The sequence below is a fragment of the Ailuropoda melanoleuca genome, chromosome 1 (assembly GCF_002007445.2).
Source record: "Ailuropoda melanoleuca isolate Jingjing chromosome 1, ASM200744v2, whole genome shotgun sequence".
NCBI classification, from domain to species: Eukaryota; Metazoa; Chordata; class Mammalia; order Carnivora; family Ursidae; genus Ailuropoda; species Ailuropoda melanoleuca.
In genome coordinates this window covers 176,112,521-176,132,459 of record NC_048218.1, presented here as the reverse complement: position 1 = coordinate 176,132,459, position 19,939 = coordinate 176,112,521, and the positions used below count along the sequence as shown (strand labels likewise).

The window sequence follows — 19,939 nt, the reverse complement described above, 5'->3', positions numbered from 1 at the left end:
ATTCCCTATAAAAGTAAAAAAAAAACAAACTGGGATGCATCTGTGGCTTAGTTTCCTTCTATAAATTTGAGGAACATGATATTCTTTATTCCTAGACTTTATTCTTGAGCCAGTTAGAGTTAGGTGAGTGTTTCAACAAGAAAACTGAATTTCCTTCTGAAATTTGGAATACAATGAAGACAAAACTCTATCAGTTAGCCTTTTACAATACATGGTAGAGTAACAAAACTTAATTTAGTTTAATTCATGCAAAAATATAAAAATTCATTTATTTTATTATATTTGGGGATAATGAAACAAAATCAGAACATCTGCTGGCATGTTAAATGTCTTTCTAATTAAATCTAGCAGTTGAATGAATCAATTCATTAACAATAAACCTAGTTTATTATCTCATTAATACAGATGGTTAATATCAGGAAGGAAAGAATAAAAGAATCTCACAAAAAGTACAAATACAATTGCAAGGTGACATGGACATAAGAGGGAATACTATTAGAAGCAAAAGAATACCATGAAAACAAAAAACAAAGTAAAGCAATTTAGGATTATTTGATATAGAATCAGTAGGTAAAAATATGTGCTGATTATGTTGATAGTCATCAAGACATGATGTTTGCACTCAGCGACTTACGTAACCCCTTTGAAAAATAACTCCTCAACAGAATAATCCTCAGAAACCTGGTAAACTCCTTATACAAAATACTGTATTGTTTCCTGAGATGTTGCAAGATAAATTAAAGCACATTATAATCCATCACCCCATGGAAAGAATGTAGAATTTAAAAAAATTTCCCAATTCTATTTACATTTTCCTAGTACTTTGAATTTTGGATGAGTGTGGAAATACAAAGAAAGAAGATTTTTTTATAAGGTCTGAACAATCTGGTCCAAGAATTACGGTAATTAAATATCTCAAACAAGCACAAAAACACTCTATCCTATCCCTAGCTTAATACTTCATTAATGGAGTTCCCTGGAGATTTTCTAAAATGGCTAACATATCCTTTCTCAAGGGCAGAGATATAGTCTTCCTCTTTCCAGATCCCTGGCACATGGTAACTTCGTTTAAAGGATTTTTGTTATTTCTGCATATAAGACATTAAGGAGATAATTTTGGGTTATAGCAATAGCTGAAGTTACTACAGCTGAGAGAATGGAACAAAAAATTTCCAATCAGGTTTCAGAAAATCCATAATTTGTTTGTCATGCATACAATATGTAAACCTCTCCCTTCGTTCCAACATATTTATTGAAAATCTACAATATGCTAGGCACCAAGCTAGGAGAGAAGACTAAAGAGATGAAGACATGGATCCTGTTCCCAAAGCACAAGTAGAAACACAAGCAATTATGGAATTTGTTATAAATAATGTTATGTGCAAGGAGTAAGGAAAATCTAGGGTATGGAGGGCATTTAAGTCTGCCAATCAAAGTCTAGGAGTTATCTGAATTAAGACTTTAAGGGCAAATATGAGTACTATATGGCAGAAGCAAACCCAGTTGGAACAGCAGTGAGACCATGAACACTTCAAGGAGAAATATGGCAGAAGGGCAGAGACAGCATATTCAGGGAACTATGAATATTACTGATATTCAGAGATCTGATGCAATAAGGAAGCAACAGCAATGTTTCTGGTGGAAGACAGGGGGGTCTGAATTAGGTGATGATCAACAGCAGCAAATGCCAGGTGCTTATCAGGTGAGTGGTAAGAATCACTCTGTTGCTGTTGTTTCCCTAGACTGAGAGACCTCTGGATTCCTAACCAGATGAAGCTTACTTATCCTGATTTCTGAATCCTTTTTGGCTGTTTTTGTTTTTATACTATGTCTCATAGCTTGGCTTTCAAACTGGACCCGACTATCAACAAGTCTAACTCCTTAGGTTCTGTTCCAACATCCGGGTATACAGATAGCTCAGTTTTTGCAGTAAGCAGCAACTTTAAATACCTTAACTTTCACCCTGCCTTTCCAGCTCAAATTTCTGCCTGGATCTCTGAGTTCTGGGGCCTACCTATCTCTTACAACTTTACATGACAAAGTAAACTTGTCCTTTTTGCAATTCTCTATTACATCTACTTCCTGTTTTTTGTTCTCTAAGTTATGGCCTCTAAAAGATTCTTGCTTTTACTGCCTGCATTTGACGCATTATGGGATATAAAGGATGGATTACTACAAGCAGAAAAAGCACTCTTTAAAATACTGCTTTCAAAAAGGGGGATACCTGTCATCATCCACATATCAAAACATAAGAAACAATAACAACAACAAAAAAAACCCAGGGGAAAAAACCACACGCTTTTATAGTCTGAGTCATTCATTACCTATTATCATACTTAATGGCAATTAGCTTTTTCTTATGCTTGTTTATAATGGATAAATAAGGACTAGGAAATACTTCTTTTCATTGGCTGTAATCAGACACTGTCCACCGCCATATTTTATCTTAACACAAATTGGTATTCAGCTAATATTTCTAATCACGTTGGCAGAATCCATCACAAACTGGATGTGATGTTGCTGCCTACCACAGTATTGTTCACCCCATATACCAGTGGTTCCCAAAGCTTCAGTGTACATCCAAATTACTTGGAGGACTTGTTAAGACAGAGTACTGAGCTCCATCCTAAGCTTCTGATTCAGTAGGTCTGGGGTGGCATGTGAATTTGTATTTCTAACAAGTTCCCATGTGATGCTGATGGAGCCGGGCAACCATATTTTGAGAACCACTGTCGTACACCAACAAGGGGGTATGAATGCAAGGAAGAAGGTGTTATCCCAATTACGGTTTATCATACTTCAAAAAAAAGCTTCTCTAAATTAGATTGCAATTCTGGTCAGACAGTTTAGGAGGTTAAGTCTTGATCATGAGAAAGATTTCAAAGTATCAATTCCTTTTAAGGAAAGAAAATAATAAATGTAACTGTGTTTCATGGCTATTTTAACAGAGATGCTCTGTGGGAGCTCTTAAGATGTTGCAGTTTCATTAGCATGATCCAGTGTTGCTATGGGTACCAACTGGAGGAATCATCAGTACACAAGAAAATGAAAAGAGAGGAATTGATGAAGTAAAACAACAACAAATATTTCTGAGAAAGTAAAGTCAAGTCATATTGCCCATTTTCTGGCATTTACATTAAGGTATAAATTCTCCTTCAACAATGAGATGTAGCCACATATAGATCACATCATCCTTAGTGGATGCGTAATTCCTCTGCAATTCAGGGAGAGAGGCAAAAACAAAATCTTTCATTATTATTATATATATTTTTAATTTTCTTTTTTTTTTAAAGATTTTATTTATTTGACAGAGATAGAGACAGCCAGCGAGAGAGGGAACACAAACGGGGAGTGGGAGAGGAAGAAGTAGGCTCCTAGTGGAGGAGCCTGATGTGGGGCTCAATCCCAGAGCACTGGGATCACGCCCAGAGCCAAGGGCAGATGCTTAACGACTGCACCACCTAGGCGCCCCTATTATTACTATTTTATAAAAACAAAATCTTTTAAAAAGGAGGAGAAGGAAATCGCATTAGGGGTTTTTATCAAGTACAGTTAGGCATGATGACCCCAAGACTAGTGGCTATGCAGAAAGGAGCATTTTGCCCACTTGGATCCAGTTCTGCTCAATATGGAGATGGGACACACAGCTCTGGGGACTGAGAAAGGGTGAAGGTAGGTGGATGGCCTGCTCTTAGTCTCTTAAAAAAATGTAACTAAAAAGAGCCAGAGAGGAAAGGAGACCTGAAATAAACATCAGTTCTTCATCTAAACCATCTTGAACCTGCTCCCAGTCTCCTTTCTTCAAGTCTTTCATCACATCAGTTCCTAAAACTAAAACCCTCTATCTCCCTGTTTTCTTTCTCAACATACCTCAACTTTTCTGCCTGCTTTTCTAGCTTATACTTTATGTCCATCCACTTTTTGTAATGAGGTTTAAAAAAAAAAATTTGAGAGAGAGAGCTCACGCACGAGTGTGCATGTGCATACATGCATGAGTGGGGGCAGGGGCAGAGGGAGAGAATCTCGGGAAGACTCCCTGCCCAGTGTGGAGCTGGTCATGGGGCTCAATCCCACCACCTAAGAGATCACAAACCGAGCAGAAACCAAGAGTTGGACACTCAACCAACCGAGCCACCCAGATACCCTGTCTATCCACTTTTCTTATCCAACTTTATTTCTCACTATCCCTCATATTGTCTATGTTCTTTTTAACACTAACTTGGAAGGAATTCCTACTCAGAGATTTCCTCTCCTTGTCAGAGACCGCATTTATGTCCTAACTTTAATGATTTTTTTTTAAAGATTTTATTTATTTATGTGACAGAGAGACAGCCAGCGAGAGAGGGAACACAAGCAGAGGGAGTGGGAGAGGAAGAAGCAGGCTCATAGCGGAGGAGCCTGATGTGGGGCTCGATCCCATAACGCCGGGATCAGGCTCTGAGCTGAAGGCAGATGCTTAACCACTGTGCCACCCAGGCGCCCCAGATAAGCTACTTTTAAGGAGCTCTGAGTATAATTTATGAGACAAAACATATACATGTAAAACTAAAAGTACGAGCAGCAATATTTTGTTGAGTGGCAAATGATTTAGTATACTAGCAGTATTTCTCAAAGATTTTTTTAAGGGGTGGATCTATTTTCCAAATTATCTTACACAAAATCCCAATGTAGAAAACCTATAAAAGCTAGGCCTCCTTGGTTAAAGAGGGTGGGGTGAGGCCAAGGAGCCATCTGTCCTGGTTGTCCCATCAACCCCAGTGGGCTCTTTGGAATCTGAGGCATCTGGGATTACAGTTAAAAATCATTAAAAGTTAGTGCGTGCTCATGCGAGGGGGGGGAGGGAGAGAGAGAGAGAACCCCTTCCCTCCCCAATTTACATGAAAACAAGCACTCGCTTGTGCACACACTCCTTGGCTAGGTCAAGAAGAAGGTAATCTGGAAAAAAGGTAGTATCCTCAATATGTATAGTGGATTGAATGGTGACTCAAGAGAGATATTCACCTGGAACCTCAGATGTGTCCTTATATGGAATAAGGGTCTCTGCAGATATAATTTGGGTAAATATCTTGAGATGAGATCATCCTGGATTAGGGTGAGCTCTAAATGCAATGACTGAAGTCTTTACAAGAGACAGAAAAGGAGAAGACAAAAAGACATAGGAAAGAAGACTACATGAAGACAGAAGCAGAAATTCGCGTGGGGCGCCTGGGTGATGCAGTTGTTAAGCGTCTGCCTTCGGCTCAGGGCATGATCCCGGCGTTCTGGGATCGAGCCCCGCATCAGGCTTCTCTGCTAGGAGCCTGCTTCTTCCTCTCCTACTCCCCCTGCTTGTGTTCCCTCTCTCGCTGGCTGTCTCTCTCTGTTAAATAAATAAAATCTAAAAAAAAAAAAAAAGAAAAGAAATTGGCGTTATGCTGCCAAAAGCCAAGGAATGACTGATGCTACCAGATTCTCCTTTAGAGGCTTCAGAGGGAATGTAGCCCTGCTGACATCTTGATTTCACCCTTCTGGCCTTCAGAACTGTGACAAAATAAATTTCTGTTGTTCTAAGCCACCAGTTTGTGGTAATTTGTTATAGGTGGCCTTTGGAAACTCATATAGTATAAATCAGTTGAACTATTTGAATTAAAATTTCTATCTCTACAAGCAGGTAATGGGATTCTCCTAGACAACTATATGATTAAGGCTACAAAGAAGTGTGTAGCTAATTCAATCTATGGTTCAAGAATGGCTTCACATAAAAAGTGACATTTAAGATTTTAAATACGAGTATGACAGAAAGAGAAAGGAGGTTTAATTTATAATGAGGGTTATGATATTTATAAAGTGTAACTTATGCAGGATATAACTTAAAAAAATGTTGCCCATAAGTGTATGAAAATGTGTTTGAGTTTCTACAAGTATGTGTGACTTTCACAGCAGGGTCCAAAGATCAGCTAATATTAATAAGATGATAATAACCTTTGATAACTATCCATATATAAGATGAATTCAGAATCTGATTAATATATTATCACAAGGGATATCAACAAACATGAACCTTTAGAAAAAAGGTGAAATATAAAGAGAACAATCCAATTCTTTCACTTATACACTGCTTGCCTAAATTGGTTTACTCTGAAATCACATTTTAAGTGAAAATCCTGAAGAAATGGAGATTTGCCAGTTGGCTCTGAATACTGAGAACTAGAAGTGAATAACAATGGTCCAATGAATCATTTCTAAGCTGTTTTAAAAAACCTTTCACTAAAAAATTCCTCTACATCATACTAGTTGTGGATTTTACATCAAAGAGCTGCCTGGATTCATCATTTCATTAATAAACAGTAATTCAGAAACTCTGACATTTCTGACAATGATGCCACACACAGGCAATTAAAAAAAAAATTGCAACCAACCTACATTCCTCAAGTCAATGAAAGTTGATAGAGGAATGGGAATTAAACTTTTATAACCTTAAATAATGCATTAAATAGCTATGGTTACCTGGACTTAATAAGAAGCACAGGCTTGAGTGCCCAGGAACAGTAGGTCAGAAATTGGTTACTTAGGAACACTTTCCTTTTTTATTGTTCAATATTCAGATCTTAATTCAAATGCTCTAAGAAAGGGATACTAAAATAAAGAAACAAAAGACATTGATTTGAAGAGTTCTCATATTGTGCTCAGGGGCTGGGTTTTATTTATTTCATCACTACCATGGACATTTTCTAAAGAACTCTGGTGTTCTGGATATAATGGGGGGAAATGCTCCTCAGAGGACATTACATCTCCCTGAGGCAGAACAAATACTTATGCTTTTTGTTTCTACCCTTTACCTACTACTCCATGCTTATTTTTCCCCCACTAAGGACTTGAAGTAAAATAGGAAAGCCATAAAAATGAATGACAATGGTTATTGCTATAGACACAGCGTGAATGATCTTGAACATGTTTACAGATGAACTCTTTGGGATGTCTAAGCTCCTAATAAATATGATCTGCTTAAGAGGAAAATGACCCTGACTAGCATTTCACAAATCAAAATCCATGGAACACTAGCATCCCATGAAATGTTAATGTGTGCTAGCTGAGAAAAAGATAGTGTGGTCAAATATTTGGGAAACTGCAGTATAATATTTATCTCCTGGTCATACAAATTAGCATACTAAATTCCTGAAGTAAGGAAGCTATAAGTTTAAGTCAGTAACTGCAAATTTACCTGATCATGAAATTCTTTGTGTAAAAAGGTATTATAATACTTTTGTCTTATGATTCTATGGAGTCCTGGAATATTGTCCCTAAAAACATAAACAGCATACTAAATTTACATTAGCCCTACCTACTTTGATCACATAGACAATGAAAACAATGAGAACACAATTTTCTATGAATATCTCTCAAAAGCATGACAGCAAAACATAAATTTTTTTCAGTCCATTACCTAAAAGTTTAATTCATTTAGGCTCTAAGAATGTGTAAATTTACGGGGTGCCCGGGTGGCTCAGTCGTTAAGCATCTGCCTTTAAGCGTCTGCCTTCGGCTCAGGGCATGATCCCAGTGTTCTGGGATTGAGCCCGCATCAGGCTCCCCCACTGGGAGCCTGCTTCTTCCTCTCCCACTCCCCCTGCTTATGTTCCCTTTCTCGCTGTCTCTGTCAAATAAATAAATAAATAAAAATCTTAAAAAAAAAAAAAGAATGCGTAAATTTATATGGTTGGATGTACTTGGAGTTTCATGTAATAAAAGGAAAACAGTCTTGTGCTCTATTTTTAGAAACAACTATAACTACTGATACATAAAAATATCACATTAACAGGGGGGAAATTATTAACATCATAATCTGTTCTGTCAATAAACTCTAAGATGTTTCATAAGGAAAAAGATCAAGAACAGGAATCTTTCACTGAGGCATCAAATTCCATGTAGTCTAAGGGTCATGAGAAAGAAAGGGTGTTATTACCTTATACTTGAGAATTGTATTACAACTGGCTGATTATTCAGGATTAATGAGCTCAGGGTTAAGAGTTCAGTGGCCATATGGGCAACTGTAATGAGTTGCCTGGAGCTAGGCCTCTGCCAATACTGCCAATCAGCATGGTAGGGGTCCCTAAACCCACCAGCAATTTGGCTCTGCTCCAGCAGGGGACCACCTCAAGCCAGTGGCTCTACATCAACCCAGTCTTGGCCTCACCTCCATCTGGGTCCAGGATGCTAGTCATTGGGCATGTGACTAATAGCTTGGAGCCAAGTCTCAGCTTGTACACCTTTCCAGTAACTGAGTCCTCAACCCGTTGCCCTGCTTCTGTAAGCTGTCTGATTTGATGCCTCACCCAGAATCCATGTTCCTCTTAACTTGTTTCTCTTAGGTCTTTTAATGGCTTGAGACCTGTCCCTGAAGTCCAGTTTATTTGTGATTGTGTTCCTGCTACTGACAAAGATTCTCTCTAGGAAACTATGGTTTCCTGAAGGCTCCTCTGATTCCTTTTCTTGATTAGGCCTCACCAGCCCAGTTTTTGAAAGAATCCTGCTAAGTCAGTTCAGAGAGAATCTCCCATCCTCCGTATCTGAAGAGGTTCCTCATCCTCTACCGTCCTCCAGGTGGTATCTTATTATCTGATACCTCACCCTGGTCTGCCTTTATCAAGAATCTTGTCAAGTCTGTTTAGCCAGATTTCCTCTTAGTAATTACCTGTCCCCCCAATCCCCGCCCCCAACCTGCTCCTTGGCTAAAAATTCCCATCTTTCCTTGTATTTGGATTTGAGCACAGTTCCAGACCTGTTTATACTTAATTGACATCTGTTTTATCATCTTTGTGGCATTTCTGCCTGCTGTCTCTGGGCCTTCCTCATGATAGGGCCCAAGCAGACGCTCAACCTAACAAAGGGAGAATCTTCATATGTCACCTGCTGTGTCCCAGCATTATTTTTCTGATCTCAGAATTTCTTTACAGGACTGAGCAATCACCTGACTTCATTAACAAAGGCATACTATTAAATTCTAGGCTGGGTCTTCATTATCTCCTGCTTTGGCAAATACCCAGGCTTCCTGACTCACTCTTTGCTCTTCAGAACACTGTTACTTGGTTAAACTATGATCTTGTCATTCCCTTCCTTTAAGTCTGCAGAGCTGGGGTCTAACATTTGAGAGTAAATGATCTAGTTTCAACTTACTTTTTCAAACTTCTTTTCACTGCTCCCATTTACCTACTATTTTCTCCAGGCAAAATGAATTGACTTGTTATCTTCCGAATATGCCCTTAGTTTTTCTATTGTTCCTTCCCTTTGCCCAGGCATGTAATAAATGCTTTTCCTTATTTCTGCCTGTCCAAATCTTATTCAACTTCAAGGCAAAGCATAACCTGGTGGTCTTAATCTCTTATTCAACTCCATCTTAATCACTCTGATAGTCCTTAACATTTCTACCTTGTAATATAGTTATTTACATACTACTTGTATCTTCCCTATCAGGCTGTAAGATCCTTGATGGCAAGACCTATCTTGTTTTCACCTTTGTATTCTATAGTATTGAGAATGCAGAAGCTTGCACATTGTAATACTTAATAAAAATTTCAGAACTAAGTCTCAGTTCTATTAATAACTCTTTCAGACTCACACAGTTTATTTAAAAAATGGAAAGGAGAGGGGACACAATGAGGTGGGATGTGTCCTACTGATCCAGCCATACTCTCTTGGAATAAGAGACCCCAGAAGTTACCTATTGCAGTGGTTCTCCACAAATTTTCTACCTTGATACACTCACACGTGCAACGAATTCTTAAGGGAATATCAAGATATACTTGTTTTCTGTCTACAAGACTCTAGGACATGTATAACTGGGCTCCCTAGCTGTAAACCTACCTTCTCTTTATTTTAATGATATTTGAAAGATGCAGTTGAAAGGATGGTAATGTAAGTGAATTATCTCATTTACAAACCAGGAAATCTTAACCATAAGGGCAAATAACTTCCCTAAAATCAGAGAGTCAGTTAGAAGAAGAAGTAGGATTAAAACTCAGGTCTTTGGCTCCTTGTCCAGCGAGCTTTCTATGAAACAGTACTATCTATGATCATTGCTGCTAGAAAAAACCCTCAAAGTCCTAGTAGGTTATTAGCATTACTTTTCTTCATGTGGGCGCATATTTATAAAGCTTTCAATATCATTCATGAACTGGTTTGTAAAAAATTCCAATACGCTCAGGGCTCCTGGGTGACTCAGTTGTTAAGCGCCTGCCTTTGGCCCAGGGCGTCATCCCAGGGTCCTGGGATCAAGCCCTGAATCGAGCCCCACATCGGGGCTCCTTGCTCCCCTGGGAGCCTGCTTCTTCCTCTTCCACTCCCCCTGCTTGTGTTCCCTCTCTCACTGGCTGTGTCTCCGTCAAATAATAAAATCTTAAAAAAATCCAATAAGCTTTCAGACTCTTTTTCACCTTCTTTTCCTACCTTTCCCCTCCTTCAGTTGTGGAAATTAGGTGTATGGTGCTTTAACCAAGATAGCTTGACTGCTATTATGTTACTGTTCAACAACAGTTCCTGCTATTAATTGCTTTATAATGATAATTACAATTAGTAGTACAAGATATTTTCTTTTCTAATTGGCTATTACTGGTGAATAGCAGCTTGTTACATAACAGAAAATTGTGTTAATAACCACAATTACAATTCTGAGGTCCTTCTCTTAAAAAACAAATCTCTGTAATTTTTTGGATAAAAACACTAATTTTTCTTTTCTTATAAGGCAGGACCTCTGTAATTACTTGGGAAAGGATGCATCTCTCAGTTAAGAAAAAGCACGAAATGACGACAGTGTTAGAGAAACCAGGAGCTGACCATGCATTTCCTTTCTTTGAAAAATAAACACATTTAAAGGCTTTCAGCTCCTTAGTCAATGCATACAAATTGCAGATTCAAATGTATCCACTTCTTACCACTGTGATATGGAAACAGAAAGGACTCTCTGATTAGATCTGATAAAATATGATTGCAGAGCCCCGCCAACCACATTGAAATGTTACCAATGATAAAGCCAGGGGTTCTTCTTCATTTGTGCCTCATATAGGACACAGCATGGAGCCAATCCACAGTCACCACTCAACCAACACCAAATACCATCACAGCATGGCACTGTAGAAGAGGAAATGATCCCAAGGTATATGTGACAGTCTCTGCCCCTAAAGGGTTTACATAGTATAAAATCAAGGGTATGTCTTGACTCAAACTCTAATGTTGATTAGTCTGCAATCAGTTAAGTCATATCCAGACTTTTCTAGTAGCAGTAGTCATAATAATAACGAGGTCAAAGGACGTGCTTGAAGTCACACAGGTTGTAACTGACACTTACTTTTGAACCCATTTTTTCCTACTCTGAAGACCCATTACAGCCTCTTGTGATAGACCTTCCTCAGGAGCATCATTCATCTCTATATTCACTGCCTCACTCAACTTCCCCAAAAGATATGTAGTTAATTGCAGCATTTTCACAATGAAATGGAGACTCGGAGGTTAAATAATTTTTCCCAAGTTCACACTGCTACAAAGTAGCAAATCCACCATCAGAGTCCGGTATTTCAGACTTTGAATGCGGTTTTTCTTTACACAGATTTTTACTCAGTGTATCTCACATTGACTTATATCACTTAAAATATTCTACCACTTCTCAATTGTTGACACCCCCTCCCCAAATGGAGCAAAGGTTTAAGTCCTGTTTATTTCTACAAACTTTACTTGGTCCCTAAGAGCTAAAGATACCACCTAATCCCAGTTGGCTGTCTTACAAATAAATGGCACTGGTCACAAAGAGTATTGGCTGAGATGTAAAGAAAGGCAGAAGACCAATCAGTCAAATCCATCACCACTTTTGGAAAAAGCTACTCTGTGCACATTTGGGTCAATGAAGTCAGTTAGAACACACTTGTTTCAGCAAGAGATGGCAACTCTTTAAGATGCTGTCAGTGAAAGGCCAATCCATTCAGAGTCTGATGAGTTTATGAAATAAATGGTACCAAAACTGAACGCTTATTCTGGCAAAGTTCTCCAATAACAGTGAACATTTAAAGATTCAATCACTGGAGATGGGAGCATACTGCTCTGTTTCTATTTACGCATTCATTTATGTTGAGAAGAAAGTATAATTTTTATTGTATGAATCTGGTCAACATTACCTTCAATTTTTCAAGATGGGAAGTGTATGAGTATGTGTTGTGGAGGATGGCACTATTCTTTTGCATGAATGGAAGGTCTTTGTCAACACAATGAGAAGTGTCTGTAAATTCTGTGTCTGATACTCCAAATAATCCCTCAACAGAAGCCTCGTCATGAAATGGAAAGACACATTAAGGCTGTAGTACTCAAAATCGTTACCTGTATCACCTCTGGCACACATGCTAAAGATGAGCCCATACCTGTGTCTGAAATAAGTCACCATTTATTGAAGACCAGGCTACTATATCTCTCTCTCGGTCATCATTTCAACATTCCAGCAAGACAGATTTGATTATTACCCATTTTACAGATGAGAAACTGAGGTTCAGAAGTTGATTAGCTTGCTTATGGGTGGTAAGTGACCAGGATTTGATCTTATATTGGCCTGACCTCAAAATGTGTACACACATACTCTTTTTCCTATACCACACTGCCTTTCTATAGTAACATTAGCTTTGGAACATATTTATGTTCAAGGAAAGTCTGTTTTAGACCTTATCCAATGAAATTTAGTTTCTATGAGACATCATTATAATAGTAAATAGGATAAAAGGTCTGTTTTGGTTACTGTGTGACCTTATGCAAGCCACTCTTGCACCAGTTTCCCACTTATAAATGAGAAGGGGATAATAAGAGTATCTACTTCAGGGATGTCGTGAGGATGAAATGATGTAAGACCTACGACAGCATCTGAAACAGTACTTGGCACAGTTACTGCTCAACAAATGTTAGCTATCTGAATCAGCCCCACCATTATTATAATATTCTCTTTTATAAATTTCCTCTTAATATCCAACAAGGTAGTTTCCACATTTTTTATAGGAAAAATAAAGGATGTTCTGAAGGAGGTCTCTTCAGAATCTTACACCAAATCCACAAGTTGAGGTTTCTATAATTCTTTTTCTTCCATGACATCCTCTAGCCTGTACCTTGCAAAGCCATCCCAGTATGCGAGATTATCTCAACTTCTTGCTGACTCTGAATGTGGATATATGTGTGGGGAGCTGGAGATGAGAGGGCAGCACTGGGTAGGGGTGAGAAAGGGTATGAAGAGAATATAAAACGTTTTCAGAGGACATAGTTGCAATACTAGCACAGAGCACCGACAGACACTCTGCCGACCCCCAGGAACGCAAGGGCAGCCAAGCAGGTATCACCAATACATTCCTAAGCTCCTCCTCGGTTATAACAACGTAGACTGCTTCCTAAGTAAATACAGAATCAGAGGGTAGGCAGTTTTATAGTTCATCTAGGCATACCTTTACACTGAAAACAACTAATATTTACTGAATTCCAAGATGGTAAAAGGAAATAATGGCAGGCTGTCATAGATATATAATTGAATGAAGTAATCAAAACTCTGCAAAGTAGGTATTATATACATATTTTCATAAATGCAGCAGCATATGCAATAAAGCTATACACAACTACTAAACGTCAGAACTGAAATTCAAACACAGTTTTTCCAAGATAGGGTCTAGCTCTCTTTCCACTGTCACGTCAAATGTATGAGACTGGACTTAAGCATTAATGCTGGAAATAAGATGACAACCTGTGGAAAACCAGATAACTGCCAGACAATGATGGAACACTGATTTCAATTTCTCTGCAGCAGCTCATTCAGTTATGGGTTCAAGGTTATAAGCAACAGGCGTGAAGTATTTTTTTAAAAACCTTAATCACTATACGACACTAACACTTCACTTACAAAAAAAAAAGACTACAAACTATGTGAAAATGTCAACTATGATTACCTGTGACAGAATATCATCTTCATGATGATATATTCTGCATTTTCTAGTTGGTGTGCATAATTTCCACAAGCATAAAACATATACTCAGTTTTTCATTTGATTTCAATTCCTCTATGTAAAACAGCAGCCATTCTAAGTACTTCGAATAAATTTCAAACAGATTCTAACCACTAAATTGTTCGAGTGTTTACTTCATGCAGCTTGGATAAGCACTGGATGTATAAAAGTAAAATAAGACAACTCTTGCCCTCAAGAAGTTCATAGTCTATTGGGGTAGACAAAGCTGCCAGTAAATAACTATAGTTTGATATGGTAAGGGTGATAATGGAGATGTGGGAGGAAAGCAGAATGACTGAAGATGAAGCTGGAAAAGTAGATCTGAATCTTAAATTCCACGTGGAGAATTTAGACCTCATTATACAAGCATTAGAGTCACACTGAAGATTTGAAGTGAGGACACACAAACACATTTGTGTTTCGGAATGTGGACTAAAGGAGGGAAAAATCAAGAGTCAGTGAGATCACTAGGAAGATTTTGCAATCATCCAGGCTGGAATTCATTTCTGGTTAAACAATGATTAAATACTGGCAAGGTGCCAAGACAGGGTCAGGCAGACAAAACCAAACATGTTGAAGTTTTGGTCCCCAAGAACACAGTTTGGAGGATGGGGGACACAGGTAATTCAGCAGCAATAGCGAGGGTTAGAAAAAGAATAGAGGCTAAAGAGATGAAGAACAAATTCAAAGATGATTTTAGGCACAGAAAAATAAGACAATAGTAACTCATCAGATTCAGGACGTGAGGGCAAGATAGGAATCAAGGATACTTCCTAGGTTTCTAGCTAAGGCTTGATGCTATTTATTGAAATATAAGAATGAGGAGTTGAGGCCACCTGCTACCCCAATCCTTCTAGAGACATCACAAATTAGTTAATAAGGTCTCCAGAGGAAGTACATTATAAATCCAAAGTAGCATTCCCATGATTATCATCTTCTGAGCATGCATTTGCAGAGAAAAAAGTTAACTCTGTCAGAATATCACAATATGGATACACGGGTTAATACTGTCAGAAAAAAATCACCTCCATCACAAAAATTTCCTGTAGGTACTGTCAGTTAATAAACTATATGTGTTATCTTACTGCCTCTAACTAAAAACAGCAAAAGAAAAAATACCAATAATACATCCCCAAGTGTGATTTACTATCTGTTCTTAACTTATATCTGTTAGTTAATATACTATCTTGTATTTACTAACTGTTCTTAATTTTAGAGGGTAATATGAAATCCCAGTTATAGTTCAAATGTATGCAAAGCAGTGTTGTGCAAGATCAGGGACTTTTCTGGAGAGGGATGGAACCTCAGGAAGTCTGACCTCACAGATCTCAGGTAAGGTGTGGTACCTGCCTGCATACACATTGGAGTAGAAACTTTCAGTCCCAAGGTATTAAGCACACAGATTGATATTTTAATTAGATCTAGAGTGAAACCTCTTAAGAAAGACAGTTTTCAAGAAATTAATGATTTTACAGGGAAAGGCATTCTTGAGAACCTAAGTAAATGCTTAACAAAAAAATACAAATATACTTTTAGTAGCATTATTTCCACCCAAAATTTGTATCACACTTTGCAGGCTTTGAAAAGAATTTGGATAAAGTTACAGAATGATATGTAAATTATTAAGGGGATTTTTAATGACAACCTTACCTTATAAGAATGATATAAAAATCAATCAGTAGTTTTCCCACTGACTGCTACAAATCAGTACGAGTATTTGTCAGCTATGAGCCAAGGTGAGGAATTTTTTTGTTACAGATGCTTCAAATCACTGCTGCTCAATACTTTTGTTGAAAACAAACTGGAACATAAAATTATGCTTTATAGCACTTAATTCAGTCCAATAGTCATTTAAACATTGGTCCTAGATTAATGATTTCCTCACATAGGTAAGTACATAGGAAAAGAACACTCATGTAGGCGTGGATGCTGACACCTTTGAAAGGGAAAATCTGGTATCTATTGAAATTTTAAAACTGTCTTACCTCTGACCCAGCAATTTCTCAAGAAATAAACCAAGAGGGGGAAGGACATGTATACAAAGTTATTCACTAAGCCCACTACATGTTCATTAACAGAGGAATGGTTAAAGTATGACACATTCATAGTATGGGCTACAATTGGCACAGTCCTTGAAAAGAATGAAGCAACAAATATACTGACGTGGAAGAGTGTCTATAATAGATCATTGGGATAAAGGAGGTTGCAGATCTTTGAGCTTACATAGAATGATCCCTTTTTATTTTTCAGAATCAAAACAATATAGGTGTGTGTCATGTAGGAATATGTGAGAAAGAACACACAACAAACTTTTAAAAGTTGTTATTTTGGGAATGGACTGTGTGGTGGAGGAACTTTCATTTAACTTAAATGCACTGGCTTCAAATATTATGAAAGTTTTTATAATAACTAAAGATATTTAAAAGATCTACCATGTTTTTGAAAGGAATTCCCAATTTTCTTTTTTATGAGTTAATCTGTGAGATAAATTCATCAAAGATTTCATCTTTAAATGTTAAGCAGGTAGCCAGCCCTCTGGAACTTTGAGAATCTGGAAAACCTTACTAGTATCTTACCATCAGGTAAGAGTCCCCAAATGAACTGCTTAGAGTGTGGGTATTACTATTTAACGTCGGGAGCCTATCAAAGATCTCTTTGGTAGAAGTATTAAAATAATTTCAGAGCTAGGTAGTTCCACTGATGGTCGGTGGGAAAAAATGGCACTTTATCTCCGTGCTGAATAAAAACTCAAGACTAAATGTCAACTTAATCCTGAAAACAAAAACAAAGTAACCCAAAAAATATCAAACAAGGACAGAGAACCTTTAAGCCCCAAATCATGTCCAATAGAAAAAGACAACTAGTTGTGCTAAATTACACATCAAGACAAAAAAAAAAAGGAAGATGGGCGGGTACAGATATACTAAAGGCAAAAGAATAGGGCTAGGAATCCTCGAGACAATTCCCTGGCAGCCTCCATAGTTTGTTTTTTGATCTCTACATCAGATCAGAGGGCAGCATAAAAGACGAGTAGAGATTTTCATAACCGCCTTCAAATTTTCTCCGAAGCCATGAGTGCAAAATACTTCTTTCTTCTTTCTCTAAGGACTCAGCTAGGGTCCACAGGCAATCCTGGAGATCGCCTGGGGATATCAGAGAGGCTGTGAAAGGCACTTTCCCTTCAGAAGCCATTCCAGCCAGCAATTGAGCAAATCCGTAGAGTGGAGAGAAGTGGCCAGTCTGCAACTGGAAATCCTCCCGAACACAAATAAAACATATCTCCCGAGGCCAACCGAGGCGGAGGCAAGGTACTGGAGAGGAGAGAGCTGCTAATCCCGGAGTTACAATCACACATGCGCGAACATGACTTGACACACACCTACCCGGCAGCGAGCGCAAAGCTGGGAGCTCCAAACGGAAGACAAACGCTCAGGGAGCTTCCCTGGCTGCGGGGAAGGCCATTCCATCCCATTTTCTCTTTTCTCCCCAAAGATCCCCTACCAAGTAGCCGCCTCCGACCCCACCCCGCCGGGCTGGGCCCCGCCTCGCGCCCAGGTGGCTTAGGGCTGGCAGGCTCCCGGGGCTTGCCTGGTAGTCAGCTGCACCCCTGGTCGGAGAGAAAGGGAGACAAACCATTTACACTTCAGTGGCACCGTACTCACCCTCATAACTGACACCCCCGGCTTCGCTATGGTTGCCCTCACAGTCCTCCTCCCCTCCGGCAGCAGCCCCCTGGGTCTCGGGAGCCGCCATTACGCGGCGGCGGAGAAAAGGGAGGGCAAGCGGACGGGTCCGGAACCAATGGAAACGCGACTGGAGGCGAACTCCCCATCAACGTGGGGCTTCCTCCACGTCCACGCCTCGCCATCGCGTTCTGGGCCAATAGGAAGTGGAGAGCGAAGCCTAATCCCCGCCCCTAGCTGCTACTGCCACGCCCCCTTCCGGGATGGCGAGGCCTAGAACTACAATTCCCAGCGTGCGGCAGGGACACTGGGACAGGGAGGGCTGGAAGAGGCGCTGGCGGGCGGGGGCGCGCCGGAGAGTATTCTGGCGTGTAGCTTAGTTCAGTGAATCAGAACAATGACTGCGCCGCCGGGTCCCCGGGAGCGCGTCGGAGGACTGTGAGCAGCCGCCGCCGGGAGAGCGGCGGGCGGCGCAGCCTCAGCCGCGCCGTGTCAACGTCGGGTTCGGGAGCTTCCAGCGCAGACCTTGCCCAGCGCCCACAGCTCGCGCGGAGCCTCCGCGCTCCAGCGTTGCAGCCGCTACTCGGGAGCTGTGCATTGTTGTGAGCAGCAGAAGGCGCGGGGATTACAAAGCCCGAAGACCCCGGACCCCCCTTTAGCCATGTGGATACCTACGGAGCACGAGAAATACGGCGTGGGTGAGTCTCCGCGGAGCGAACTTTTATTCCTCTCTGGCCCGAGCGGGTGCGCATTTCGCGTCCTTGCCCCTGCGCCCCTCTCGCTCTGCCGGGCTGGAAATGCCTAATCCTAGCATCGCGCTGCGGGTTTGGGGCTTTGCGGAGCCAGCTCCTGGCAGAGGGGTGTGCGCCGGGGTCTCGCCCCTCACCGCCCCATCAACGCTTCCCGCACCGACTCCCGGAGCGCCGGGACGGCTGGGGGAGCGCGCGGCCAGCCCTCCCGCTGCGGGCTCTGCCTGCGGAGTTTGGAGTGGCGACGGGGCGTATGTGAGTCAAGTTGGAAGAGGAGGGCGAACGGCGTTCCTCTCCCTCCTTCTCCTTCCCCAAAGAGGGCAATGGGCTGCAACGATTCCCCGGGGTGGAGAGTGAGACAACTGCGCGGAGAGAACACCCCCAAAACAGAAGGGAGGCGCAAAACCTTTTCTCCGGCTCCCTTCGACATTCCCGGAGTGCGGAATGAGGCACCGTCCTCAAAAGAGCCGTTCTGACAGACCGAGCCCGACCCCAGCTTCCTTCCTCTCTCCTATCCCGGGTTCCTGGGGTGTGAGTGTTGAGAGGCTAGGGATTGGTAAATTTCAACATCTGCGCCTCTTTGGTCTTTGGAGGGGAACGGGTATTTTAGCAATGTTTTTACTTTTGGCCACCCTCGCGGCCCGGGGTAAGCGCGTTGGGGGTTGGTGGAGGACAGCTGTGGAGTGGTAATGGGGAGGGGGAAATCGGAAAGCCTGGGTCTTCGAGGCGAGGAGACAGCTTTTAGGAAAGGACTACTGTGACACTGGCGTTCGAAGGAAAAGGAACAGGGTAGCGCTCGCTGTTCTGTGCAAAGGTGAACAACAAAGGACATTAATGTTGACTGATGAATACAGGAGTCTCCCTTCCTTTCCCTCCTCCCATTTCAGGCTGATTACAGTTCCCGTTTTTGTTGTTTGATTTCAGCTGGGTCTCCCCTTTGACAGTTACTCCTTTTAGGGTTGTGGCTATTAAGAACCAGGCTCCCTGACAAGCCTGCAGCGGCCAAATGCAATTATAACCTCTCAGAAGGTTTAACAGGGTGAAAGCATTTTGGATTTACTAACAATCTTTATTTCCTATAATGCTGCGTCCTGCTGATTGGTGTACTTTTTTTTTTTTAATTGGGTACGGAGCTAGTGATTTAGACAATATGTAGGTATCTGCTTATGTTCTAAATTAATTTTCCTGTAATAAAAAAAATTTGGAAAGCCTTTCCAGGAATCATAGGCATAGCAGATTTTTTTTTTTAACTTCCCATGGGAATAGGACTTTGGAGTCCATTGAAAGGACTGTATGATTAAACAAAGTCATTCCTATGTTTTTATTAGCTTTCATGCTGATTGTGACTGTTGAGCAAGACAATAGTTTGTCCTAGTCCCACCTTTGGGAAGGGGTTCCAGCTTTCCCTCTCTTCAAAGTGTAGGGGGAACCTTTGCCTGGCACTGTACTGGCAAAGTAGATGTCGGTGGTTATTATTTTCCTTCTGACCCCCTCCTCCCGCCCCTTTTTGGGTGGA

The 19,939-nt window shown here is 40.6% G+C and overlaps 2 protein-coding genes across 6 annotated transcripts in view; one reads left to right on the top strand and one right to left on the bottom strand.

The window, feature by feature from the left end:
* The window catches only part of ZNF277 (zinc finger protein 277), a 102,933-nt gene extending 85,132 nt beyond the window's left edge, over window positions 1-17,801 (bottom strand). The window contains exon 1 of one of the 2 annotated variants that reach the window (XM_002915047.4): window positions 17,654-17,801. In XM_002915047.4, the coding sequence (XP_002915093.1) occupies window positions 17,654-17,744 (91 nt within the window). In that variant the 5' untranslated portion in view covers window positions 17,745-17,801. The remainder of the gene's footprint in view (window positions 1-17,653) is intronic. The other variant, XM_011219502.3, reaches the window with a different exon arrangement.
* A 169-nt stretch (window positions 17,802-17,970) lies between these two features.
* The window catches only part of DOCK4 (dedicator of cytokinesis 4), a 412,699-nt gene continuing 410,730 nt past the window's right edge, over window positions 17,971-19,939 (top strand). For all 4 annotated transcript variants that reach the window (XM_034670756.1, XM_034670760.1, XM_034670743.1 and 1 more), the window contains exon 1: window positions 17,971-18,372. In XM_034670756.1, coding sequence (XP_034526647.1) covers window positions 18,336-18,372 — 37 coding nt within the window. In that variant the 5' untranslated portion in view covers window positions 17,971-18,335. The remainder of the gene's footprint in view (window positions 18,373-19,939) is intronic.